The 13252-nt window shown below is 45.9% G+C and overlaps 1 protein-coding gene across 3 annotated transcripts in view; it reads left to right on the top strand.

Moving 5' to 3' along the window:
* The window catches only part of LOC144948610 (dystrophin-like), a 639922-nt gene that overhangs the window by 542780 nt on the left and 83890 nt on the right, over positions 1-13252 (top strand). For all 3 annotated transcript variants that reach the window (XM_078878206.1, XM_078878207.1, XM_078878208.1), the window contains one exon: positions 12839-13011. In XM_078878206.1, coding sequence (XP_078734332.1) covers positions 12839-13011 — 173 coding nt within the window. The remainder of the gene's footprint in view (positions 1-12838; positions 13012-13252) is intronic.

Raw genomic sequence — 13252 nt, 5'->3', positions numbered from 1 at the left:
TCTATCCGCACACTGGGGGGGTCACAAATTGGCCGCAGATACCGTGAACCTCCTTCCCCCCTGCCTAACTAAGGACCACTTTTGCCGTGCTGTGAATTTCGACACTGCTCTGCATGCCCTAAAAATATATCCTCATCGTCAGGTTAAGCAAGCAGTTACCATCCGAGCTCCAACAACTCTGCATTTGTGCTACGTGAGCTCGATGTGTGATTTGTGTTGTTCCGTAATTACGGAAGGAATTCGATTAGAATTCGAATATCGGGGCTCTCACGTGGACACACATCCTCGCCTCTTGGCGCACCACGTGACCACAGCTAATTGCGACCCAGCACTCTGCATACCGCTCTTGCGCAATCTCCTCGTGCTATTTTACCACCGCAGCCCAGCAATTGCTGTATGTACGCTCATCACTAAGTGGCGCGATTATACGCAGCAGCAGCGTTTGGCTCAGGCGTCGAACAATGACGGTCATGGCGTCGTGCGCTTTCAGATGCGCTCCTGTGGCCGTCTGGAAGGCTCTTCCTTCCGATATTAGGAAGACACTGGAGCTATGCCTGTCACACTAGAACGACCTTTGAACTCTTTGTGTGATTTTCTTTCTCAACCTTTGCTCAACTTGTCAGCAACCCAGACGAATCACTGAAAACTGGCACTCGGGAAATAATGATGCATTTCATCGGTGTTTCTATAGGACAGATGCGATGGGATGGGGGTGCAAAACTTGCTTGGAATTTGAGTTGCATCACCCTCCCTGAGCGGGACTCTCGCATCTGTAGAGAGCGGCATTGTCTAACTATGTGAGCGGTTTTTTCGCTACTTGTTTTCCAATGTAATTATGGCTCAACAAAAGTGCACTTTGTTCTTGCGGGGGGGGGGGGATACCACGATAAACCGTTGCACACGGTTGTTTTTCTTGATAGAACACGACACGGTTTTGACACTTGCAACACTTAATAACAACAGCCTCCAGGCCTCGTGTACACGTTTGTGTTTCGGCTGGAGTGGTTTTGACATCTCAATGCACTCGCTGTCTTGAGTTAAAAACGGTGTCCCAGGCAATTTCTGTCACGAAAGTTTGTACTCTGTCGGCAAAAATATTGGTTACCCTTCATTTTAAGTGGCCGGTGTTTGCTAACTTGTTGCGTATATACACACATCTCTTCCGAGGTACCTATTATTGAGATAAATGGAATCGGCGCTTAGTGCACGCTATCGTTTCTCTTTGTTAGGCTCTTCGTGCGATGTTTCTTACGTCGTGTTTCCCTGCTTCCTTCATCATTTCCTTCACCGATGTGCACTCACCAGCGACGGTGAAGTAAGTAACAAAAAATAGCTCCTGTCAACGAAAGGCGTGGGGAGACCTCCGTCCAGCAGTGGATTGACAAAGGGCTGAAAATCGTAACAGCTGTGTTTGTCATGTGAGTATGTCTTTGAAAATGTTTACAGATTGCTTTTAAAATGTCGTTGGGAAAAATGAGAGGACGTATAAAATCACTGGTTTATGTGAGCACCATTGTCCCCTCATGCTGTTGTGATTATCCTTAATAACGTGCAGGCATGGGGGTCATTACAGGCCTGTAATTTGTGGCCTATTAACCATGGGATTTTTGGTTGCAATTTTTTCTGCAGTTTCTTTTTTTTTGACTAAATTTACATTCTGTGCACATTTTTTTTTAGACATACCCACCTGGAATTCATTGTAAATCAAGCATAGAGACTCGTTAAATTACTGTGCTATAATATCTGTGAAATGTAATGGTGAATAGCACCAGTCATTAAAATGACCTTCCATCTTCCAATGATACGTACTGTCGTAAGGGTGGTGGCTTAGATTGCGACATTAATATGAATGTCTGAAGCGTTAAACTTCTTTTAATTACGACTTAAAGTTATGAAAACCGTGCCTAGGCATTAAAAGTGTGTCTTTCAGACCTCATACTTTCACACATTCCCAAGATTACAATGAGATTAAAAAAAAAGGTAAAATAAAAAATAAATCTTCATCGTCAGCCTTGGTCAATCCACTGCTTGATGAAAGCCTCCCCAAGCCTTTGCCGTTGTTCGCAATGCACGCGATGTTAAGAGTCCAGTCGGCACCGGCGCATGAGCCGGTATCGTCGCTCCATCTCTTGGATGATTAACCATCTACGACGTATTCCATTCCCTGGCCAATGCTACTTAATAATACTTGGCCATCATCCCTTTCTCGCAACATATCCTGCTCGGAGCCCACTTACGTAAATAAACTATCTGGTAGATTGTATCCGGTCAATTGTATGTTTCACAATGTGCATTCCAGTATGTGTCACATACATGGTTGTCATTTTACGTTTTGGCTTTTCTTAAACGCACATATTCTGCAAATAGTTTGGTGTTATTGGGCACAAGATAAACACAGCACAATTCTAAAGGTTAAGCTGCCACTGCCATAGGATTCGTTACCAAGAGCTGTAGATCCTAGCTTGGTTCTCTCTGGAGAATATGAGTGTGTATTCTTAAGGGCCTACTTGCACAAATGGCCCCTAAGGGCTCACATATGGTTGGAGGATTTCTTGCATATGGTGCGGCGATGTTTTTCCCTCCCCTCCTCTTTCCTCCTCCATCGATGCGACTATACCATTCACACCGGCACACAAGGCACACACACACACGTTCATCTTTCATAAGCACTTGCAACAGATTTCACAACAATGCGGTTTACACATATTATTTTCTTTCTCGGCATTGTCGTCAGCGCAAAGTTGCGAGCCCTGGATTTCTGAGAGGTTCCTTAGGAGGCTCTCTTTGGAGGTAATGAAGCTGACCAGCTGGGAAAAAAGCTCTTTCTTTCAACGGAGGTGGGTGGCATCTTTTCGTCTGCATCATAGTGTGCTGCTGGGTATCGTTCAATCTTTCGCGTGGCCGGCTCTCTGTCGAGTTTGACTTGATTTGCGTGGGGGTTGCACGAATAATAATCATCCGGATATCAGAAACGGTGATGGCCTGCATTTGCGACAAAAGGAAGAAGACCACGCGTTCCGACCAGCTTCCGCGTAAGTGGAAACTCCACAAAGTAGCGTGGCGACAGGCGGTGTGGGCACAGCGATAGGGAGAGTGACAATTATTTAGACGCGAACAAAGCAAAGGACTGAGGCATCGAGTGCGGTTGATGGGCCCCGACGTCCCTCGGGACTCAGGGGGTCACTCGAGGCACAAAGCTATGCCACTCCTACACACTGTAATGGAAGAAGTTACAAATTGATCTGTGATTGACCAATCGATGGCGAGGCCTAATTCGTCACAGGGGAGACGTCAGACGCGCTATCCCCTCTGGTGGTGTGGTATCACTGTGGGTTTATCACCCGCGGCAGCTCCGGCACGCCCATCGTGCGTGGGTTCAGCGTCGAACACACTCCGAGCGACGCTCATCATTCACCGCGAATAGTGTCGCGCATGACCACAATTAGCACCCTTGATTTATGTACCTATTTTTATTATTATTTAAGCCAGACAGGCTCAGCAGATGCAGTGGAGTGTTCTAATTGGGTTTGGCGGTACGACAAAAGATGCTGCCCACCACCGCGCTGCCTTTCATCACTGGACGGTTTTTCGGGGGGGCCGTTCGTCTGTCTGGCCATTTGGTGGCGTTCGTCCACGCATTGAGCGACCTCGCCGGGGACAATTATGAAACGCCTTTAGTTACTCGCTGCCGCGTACGCGAGCGGAGACGCCGACCCCCCCCCCTCCCCGTCTAACACCACTTCCAATGCTCCCTCTCAGACATAATGGGGAAGTGGAAAACAAAGGTGTCAGTGCAAGGGGATCAGGAGCGAAAATAAAAATAAATCAGTTGGAATGGAATTTGAGAAGTCCACGGCTGGCTCTGCACAAATTGCTTTCCTGAGCAGATCAATGGAAATTGACAAAGGGGACGTCAAGGTAAATTGAAGATTTTTCAGACTGTTTTGCAACATCATTTGTCATTTCTCTTCAGTGTTATTGAGCTCAGAGGGTTTTTTTTCTCTCTTTCTGTCTAAGGTGGTGGGTTGGAGGGGGTGGATGTGGTGGGGTTGAGAGCTTAAGCTGGAAAATGGTTCTAACAATCTCTTCTGAGAAATATGATACAATCAATTTAGTAAAGTAACTGCGAAGATGGTTTGCTGTCTTTATTGCCTGACTGACTTCACTTGGATCGTTCTCCAGTGAGGTTGCAAGTAAAACACTTATATATATCTTCATGTATATTTCGACACACACAAGAAAACGCACGTTGACGATTGAAGAACTCGTAATCCGAGAAGATCCCCGCGTGATGCAAAAACAAATAAGAGACGCAAAAAAAAATCGGTGACCAAAAGTCTTCACCTTTTAGGCACCACCTCTGCCTTGCCCGGACAGCATCTACATAGAACAGAGTAGGAAGCTAGCTAGCGCCCTTTGTGTACTGGATCATCTGGCCCCAGCATGCGTGGGCTTCCTCTCACACCTGACGAGGTCCAGGGCTCATGGGCGCACAGATGATGAGCATTGTCCTCAGTCTTCGGCAGCTGATGACCAAGTTTGAAAAGGTAAATTGCCCGCCGCTGTTGTTGTTTTCGTCGCAGTGAAATGATGTGCAGGTCGCGCGTATTCGAATCGTATCCTCAGCCTCTCAGGCGTCTTGTCTCTCAGCTCTGAAGATGAAAGGCCATTGTGCAAAACCGCACGTATATTATCTAATTTTCCTCTTTAATGCAGTGTAATTGACGAATGTACAAGTTTCGATTTTTTTACACGTGCCCCATTGCTTCCCACGCTGCATATAAAATATGTTTTATTTAAATGCAACTCGTGATATTTCACTTTTAAGCCCGCGTAACGCCGCGCCATTTTTCAAAGCTAGTGTCCTCGTTTAGCAATTACTCAAATTAATGGCAAAATTTGCACTTGTTGTCCTCAATTAAGTAACAATTTCCTATTTCCAAAAGGGCCAATGTTTCGGAAAAGGACATTAGTCAGATTTATATTGATCCTATTGGGTTATTCCCTTGAACGTGCAATGCTGTTGGCGCACAGAAACTCAGTGATGAAAAGTGCTGTCACCGTCTTCTGCTCCATATCCCAGTCGTGTACCATGACTCGTATTAACCTTTTTCAACCTTGACCTTAATTAAATTTCCTAACCGCAGACACTACTAAAATTGCTTTCGGATAAGTTTTTTTTTACATTAGAAAGCAAGTACAGGGCCATTTCTTAAAGTTGGTTATCTTTCTTGGAATATCAGCTCAATGGCCACTCCGTTTTGAAGACAAATCACAAATTGACTTTTTTTCCGGGGGAGCCGGCAGATACAGGCGCACGCTTGCCTGTAATTAATGCTCTCCGTGTTTCCGAGGGAATTGCAAGTGAAACGGGTTAATACAAGTTTTCATCTCTCCTCGCCGGTGAAAATTAAGACATTGGCTGTGCATTGTAAAAACTGTAAAGTGTAATGGTCCAGAACAAATGGGGCCGTGTTCCTACTGAGAATTTTTAAACGGCTGAGATGCGATGCACATTGCACTTGGACGTTGCTTGAAAGATGGATGAGGGATAATTTGCTCGCCTTTTTTCGTGTGTGTGTGCGCACGTGGGTGGGGGGAGGGGATTTAGCTTTATTCGTTTTACATCTGAAATAAATTGTATCTGCTATTTTACCTGACATTTGAGGCGTTAGGTGGCTGTCATTTTCTCCTGGACAGCATTGATTTCTGTTATTACGCGTAAATGTTTGTGCAGTGTTTGGTTATTTGTTCATTTTTTTTACCCGTGTTTGCGTCGTTATTTGATTTTGACCGGCTAATATCAGCGGGATAAGTAGTCAATAGTTGGCATCAGGAAGAGTAGCAGTGGGCACAGTGGTTAGAGCCCACTTGCATTATGGCCCTCGCGACCTGAGTTTGATTCCCTGCCGTGGCTAAAATGAATGGCGAGCGAAATGTGAAACCAGTCACCCCCGGCGCTCTTTTTGCTTTCACGAAGCTGCACTGACCAGCTTGGTGAATTACGGCAAAGCAACGCTCGTGACCCGCGTGACCCTGGGGAGGCTTTTCTCCACTCAGGAGTGGTTTGATGTGGACTTATGGATTATAACTGTGAATATAAGCAGGATTATAGCGGCGTAAACTTGCGTATAAAAATGCATTAACCACAATACTTGTGGTCAGAATGCACGAAAAAAAAACATAGTCTGATAATGCATGCATTGTCCTTGTAACTGATTGGTCCACACCAGAGACAGATTTCTTTTGAGCCTCGTCTCAAACGACGTTAGACCAGAGGACACCAAAAGGCGTACAGCTCAAAGACAATGCACTATCAGAGTAATGAGATTTCGGGGTGAGCATCTACATAATGGGACCTCCTTTGCCAGTACCAAAATATAAGAACACATTCCTGCGGAGGGAGCTGGTAGGAACGTTGGGTTGCTCGGTCAATGGCCAGGGTCAACGGCGGCGTGGTGTATTCCGCAAATATGGCCGACTGTGAGGGCGGGCACAAGCTGGCGTGAGTAGGTTAAACGTTGAGTTTTATAAGGGCACCACGGGGTGACCAGCCCCTCTCCACCCAGCCCCACCCCTCCCACCCCCCACCCAGCCCCACCCTCCCCACCCAGCCCCTCCCCACCCTTCCCTCTCCACTCAGCCCCACCCCTCCCATTTTTGGATGCACGACGGACGGACGGACACAATAATCCCCTGTGGGCTGGTGTAACCAGGAGGTTCCTACCAGTAATAGGTTTTCCCCCTTTTTCTGAAATATTTTTACAAGGAAAAGGGGAAAAACCTATTCTTATAGTTTGGTACTGGCAAAGGAGGTCCCATGATGTACATTGTTGTGGCTACCGTTGTGCTAAGTTTGCATTGGATGGAAACATGCATTTGAGTATTCTTAGGTTTTTTCGGTAAAGTCACGTAGGTAAAACATCAAAATATTTTATTTTATTTTCATTAATTTTGATGTTTTACCTACGTGACTTTACCGAAAAAACCTAAGAATATGATTCCTTGCAGTCACGAAAGCTTCAAATCTAGAATTAATCCATTTGAGTCTTTTCCTATCAATGTGTGTTTTTATCTTTCTTAGGCATGCAATGCAATTAACAGGTTTACTACCCACAGCTGTTAAATGTGAGTGATCTAATTATTTCAGCAAAGTTGCCCGTGCTTGAAAGTTATATATTTATTTGGAACAAATTGTATTTATGCAAGCTGGTGGCGTTGAGTGACAATGTCAGTTTTAGACACTGAGCAACATCCAATTTTATTCCTGCCGCTTAAAATTTGCATTCACGTTTCCCCTCAAACCTCTATAAATGAAATACAAAGGCAGTCAAAGAACATCTTGCACATTAAAGTGGGGCACATCAATTGCCTGCTTTGAAATAAAGTTCCCATTATTAATTATGTACAAAGTATTATAATATTTTGCGAATTTTGTCACATTTTGTTCCAAAAATGGGTTAATTGATAATATATGGATGTTGTTGCAACATTTTAAAAGCCACTACAGGAGAGAAAAAGAAAGTCTAAACGTCTACGCTTTGAATGTACCTGCTTCCTTTTCACCAACTGCTGTTTTGCAACTCCGTTGAGTCATTTGGTAGGACATCTGTAAAATATACAAATAATGTGAAGAAAAATAACCACATTTTTTATATACATATAAAAAAATCGTGTTCTCTCATGTAAAGCAAATTGCCTTCTCTCCTCGCTCCACAAACACCAGACAAAGACAAAAGGCCCTCCGGTGCTAATTGAGGAAATAAGTTGCAGCTGTTGGCCAGTGCCAAAGCCTGGCATGGGAATAACGAGCGCTCGTTCTGCCAGCTAAGTGTGGCACTTTTACCTTTGTGCCACTTTTACCTTGTACCTTCAACTCCTCAAGAGATGCGCACAGTTGTGGGTGGCGATCGCTGGAAGGAAGCAATGCTCAACACGTGGCCAGACAACAACATTGGCTCATGCAGCACTGTTTAAGGGTGACGATCTATCCGTGAATTCCATACGCCGATTTCAGCTCAACCTTTGTCCTCCTCGATTGCCAGGATATCTGTTGTCAATTTCGAAGGAACTTGAGAGATCCAAAGACAAAGATCTCCTGGATAGCCTTAACAGACTGTTGGGGCAAGAGCTGTTAGCGAGTAGCACCTATGAAATTCGGCACTGCACACGAGGGAGTGGGGGGCCAGCACCACGCCTAGTCGCCTTTGTCTCCCGAGTTGCGATGTTTACTGACCGCACCAGGTACTTTTATTTCAACACACGAATAGCTGTGCTGCAGTACGTTGTGCAAATATACTCAGCGTGGTGTCTGCCCATCTATCAAGTTATCAAGTTCAAGTTCATCTATCTCTGTTTGTTGCGGTTGCACCCGATTCAAGAGCCGAATGGCTCACAGGGCTATACCTAATAAATAAACTTGAACTTGATAACTTGATGACTCATTTAAGGCTAAATTGACATAGGCCAGGCCCAGGAACGGTTCAGATAATCGTCACCGGTGTTGGCCGTGAGCAGAAATCCAACTCTGGTCGCTGGGTTCGTAGCGCAGCACAGCACGCTAACCGCTATGCGACCGCTCGCCCAGAGAGATACACACATTCTCTCAAATACTTTGAAAGAGAAAGATGGCCCTCCGAGGCGTTTTCAGGTTGTACCGCGTTGTTATCGGCACGACGTCCGACGTTTCGCTCCACACGCTAGGAGCTTCTTCAGGAATGGAAATGAGCAGCTCACATTCTCCTTTTGGTTATATAACGTTGCCTGCTGCTGCTGGCGGCAGATGAGGGCTGCCCGATGGGCACCGCAGCGGAGAGATGTTAACTACCTCGCCTGGTATGCAGGAGGTCGTGGGTTTTATCAGGAAATTGATGCCCGTATGTTTGCATGTTCTCCCCCTGGTTGCGTGGCTTCTTCTCTATGTGCTCTGGTTTTTCCCTGCACAGTTAGAATCAACATGCGTTTCGAGTTTTAATTGAGCTATAATTTGTGGCCAGGTGGCTTTTGAAAGATAGCTACATAGTTCAGTGGGCCTTACCTGGTAAAACAAAAAGTTGAGTTTAGTTTTAGTTCGAGTTCAATTGCTTCGTCTGGGAGTAAAATGGAGTACCTGAGAAAGTCCATCACCATCCACTCTATGATAGTCTGCTAAACATATGCGTTCAGGAACCCACTTGCTGTACTGCCTCATACTGTCTGTGTGGTGCCTATGTGTGTGTGTGTGTACATGTAGTGATGATGATTTTACACACAACACCAGCTATACATTTAAGGCTGGGTTGACCTAGGTGATGCCCAGGTCAGGTTCAGATGCCACTTGTCACCGCTATTATCTCTGGCCAAGAATTGAACATGGGTCTTTGGTATGGTATCGCATTATGCAAACGACTGCACCAGCGCTCCCCACAAACGACATTAAATAAAATTGCCCTCTTGAGATTCATTTCAGGACTGCCAGGGATTCTTTAAATGTCAGCAAAATATTTACTTCGTGCCATGTTGAAAAGAATTCACATCATAACTTATACTAACTGAAGCTGAAATGGCTATACCTTTTTGTGGTAACATATTCAGACACGTATCTGAATTGTGTTTTCTATTCATCTGTGGTCTCCATAATCGTTGCTTATTTGAGTGCCTTGTAATGGATGTGGTTGAAACAGATCTTGTTGAAGGTCTGTGCAAGTAATTAGTTGTGGTTTTATTTTTTTTCCCGGAGCCATATGCCAGTGTGACTGGACTATTGTCTGTGGGACTTCATGAAACTTGGTTTCATGAAGCTTCACTTGATGCTGTGCTGCCAATGAAATTGTTTGCGATGGAATGCTGTAAGTGTTGATATAAAGGGTGGCTCAAAAGTCAGAACACACAGGGTCATATTTATTTTAACACATCAAATCGGGTTATTTCATTTACTTTAACAAATGTTCAAATTGAATTACATGAATATTAATTTGAAGTGACCCCCCCAGGAAGAAAAAAGCGTGTACAATAACAACAACGATGAAACATGAAATATTAACTTAAAGAATAATCACTTAAAACGTGTAATACCAGTGTTAAAATTAATGAAACAACCCTATTGCACCCTGACTTTCAGGGCCACCCTGCATATGTCTTGCAAGTTCACCTAAGTAGGCAACCTGTGAGCTTTCCCAGGTTGCTGAGGTCAAAGGTTACCCGGGCAGGGGAAGATCCGAATTGGGACCTGCCTGTAAGTTCAGACACAAAGTACAAAAGTAATAGGAATCTGTCCTGGGAGGACCCGAAACTTTAAAGAGATAAACTTTCACAGCATCCCCTGGGACTTGGAAAATCATAGAATTGGTCTTCCTTGTCGGGAGATGAAAAGCTCCGTTTTATATGAAGTCTTCCATCACAGACGGGAGACGTCGCTGGAACGCGTCACAGGGCAGCTACCGGCGGTCTGCGCCGCGTGAGGTCGTCGATTTCGGTGATATCGATCGCGCTCAAAGTGCCCCTGTGTGTGCCTCTCTGCGTGTGCGCGCGTGTTGCACGACTGGGGAACCAGCAGATCATGACACGTGTTAGTTTATTACGTTATAGAGCCAGTTGCCCAGGATTGGGCAAAACTTAGCCCACTTTTCACCCAGGTAACTAGAGAGCGCACAGGCTAAATGTCTCTTAGCTAGCATTAAAACTTACAATAGCATTTAGGAATCACAGCGAAGAGACAAACAAACTATATACAATTTAAAGAAGAATTTAAATGACATGTTTTACTTGATTCCTCATACTATCCGGGACACTGTTACCGTGAGCGCTAACTGAATGCCGAGGTGAAAATGTGTCGAAGAAATATTTCAGTATGTTGTACGTGTGTGTGTGTGTGTGCTTGTGGAGCGGTGGTGTAGTGGTTAGCACACTATGCTACGCACCCAGCAAGCCGAGTTCGATTCCTGGGCACGGCCAATATTGGTGACGATTATCTGAACCGGTTCTGAGCCTCCCCAAGGTCGATTTAAGTCTCAAATGAGTACCTGGTGCGGTGTGTAAACATCGCCACTGGGGAGACAAAGACGGCTGGGCGTCGTGCTGGCCACCCACCCCCTCGTGTGCCGTGCCGGTTTTCATAGGTGCTCGCTAACAGCACTTGCCCTAAACTTTTGTTGAAGCTATAAGGGCGATCTTTGTCTTTCTATGTGCATCTTTGTTCAATTTATGTGTGCATAAACTGTCCATAGGTATCCTTAAATCAATAAAACACCTTAGGAGCAATGGAGCAGCATGCATTTACAGCTCTGAAAAGGGGCATTGCCTGACACGCTAGCTTATGACTGAATATACAGTAGGCCTCCATAGAGCCCAATGTGTAATGTAAAGTGCTATCGGAATGAATTAAGCCTTTAACGTGTATTTCCTATACTCGCTTAACGAGCAAATCACTTAACGACTGGTTTCGTGGAACCAATCACCGTCGTTAAGAGGGGTTCTACTGTATTTACGCTGTTATAAGGCGGTGTTAATAATGGCGGTTATTATTTGTGCTTTAACACTACTGCCAATGCGCAATACATTATTTATTATTTCCAATCGATATCCATATGCAGAATGGGTCTCCTCTAGATCAGCTCAACCTTCAGTGATCAATGCATAGCGTCAAACAAATGCCAGCACTGGTGAAACAAAGCAGCTGGTGAAACTGTCCGTCGTTTTAATGCCACTACCTGGTGCGCTGTAGCAGCCATGAGGACAATTGTTTGAAGCCAGCTGTGGGCGAAAGGCGTTCGGTTAGCTCATTCGCTTACCCTTTGTTGACACAATTGCCAATTGACGTTTATCACAACTTAAGCATGGGATGAAATCGTTGCTCAATCACGGCAACACTTGGGAGAGCGTAAAAGCACGTGGAGGAGCTTGCCGGTAGATGCGGAACGTCGGACCCCACAGTTCACGCAAAGTGGTTCCAACCAGGTGCCATCATTGGCCCAATGTTGCATGTCTCCTGGCATGCAGCACTGCCTGGCAAGTGTCCCACCATGACATGCAGTGACAATGCCTGAAGTTCATGAATGTAAACACGTGGAAGGCAGAACGTTCTTCTCTTAAATAGTTGGTTATGGACCTATTTGGAACCCTGTCTCCTTTACAAATAATCTCTGTAGCCTGGCCAATCAAAGTCAAGTGGGAGTGTAACCAACGAGCAATGGGGTGGCACTTATCTCAATTGGTTGTCATGTAAATTGCAGACAGAGAAAGCCGGGTGCTCGGGTAAGAGTGCTGAGCTTGCACCGCTGTGAGCTGGGTTCCATTCTGGGCTGTTACCCATAATTAAACTGGGTTCTCAAGTATAGTGAGGTGTTGGTCTCGGCCCAGTGACCAATTAAGTCACAACACATCAGGTTATTTATTGTACTTAATTTGTCTAGATTCCTGCCATGCAGCTATTTGCCATGCTGAGCCAGAAACAAACCATGCTATGTTGGCCTTACAAGACATCTGAATCTGGCTTGGGGCCAAGCAAGGCCAGGCATGGGGGCTAATGAGAGCCTTGATTGCGTTTGATGTCAATTAGTACAACTCAAACACATTGCCGCCCCGTCATCCGCACGCGTTTCGACTCGTTCATTGTGTGCGATGTCAGCCAGGAAACTGAAGATGCAGCATCGCTGCGTCGTCTACATGCGACGCGACTCATTTGTTGCGCGTGACATCTCCGGCAGGCCACGGATTCCTCAGTGAAAACACATCCCTGGCGCCTCCTAAGCCACGCCACGCCGGCTTGGCACGGCCCAGCTCACTTGTGCAGTGGAAAAAGAGGTCGACATCTAAACGGCGAATCTCTGTCTTTGCGCCCGTGAACGTGTGCGCCACGCAGGAACTGCAGGCAGAGATCGATGCTCATCAGGAGGTCCAGCGAGTGCTGGATGATGGCGGCGCGCGAGTGGTGGCCGCCCTGCAGGGCACGGAGCCAGCCGCACAGCTACAGCGCCGGCTGGACAACATGAACCGCCGCTGGGCCGACCTCAAACGCAGGGCGCTCACCATCAGGTGACGGCGCCGGAAGCGGATTCCCGCAGTGACCGAAACCCAGCGGCACACACGGCGGGTTCTGCCGAGCACCGATTCACTCCATTGACACTCGCGCTTTACCGGTGGTCAGTTTCCTTCTTGTCACTTTGATATTGCCACTGCCATGGTCACCGTTCCCATGAACTTCACTCGTTGATTTCCACATTTTCAATTGAGTATGACGTTTCGCTGGTGATTACAACCAGCATTATCAGGCAAT

This window comes from Lampetra fluviatilis, chromosome 50 (assembly GCF_964198595.1).
Source record: "Lampetra fluviatilis chromosome 50, kcLamFluv1.1, whole genome shotgun sequence".
NCBI classification, from domain to species: Eukaryota; Metazoa; Chordata; class Hyperoartia; order Petromyzontiformes; family Petromyzontidae; genus Lampetra; species Lampetra fluviatilis.
The sequence above is the reverse complement of the archived record's forward strand: the minus strand, read 5'-3'. Positions and strand labels throughout refer to the sequence as shown.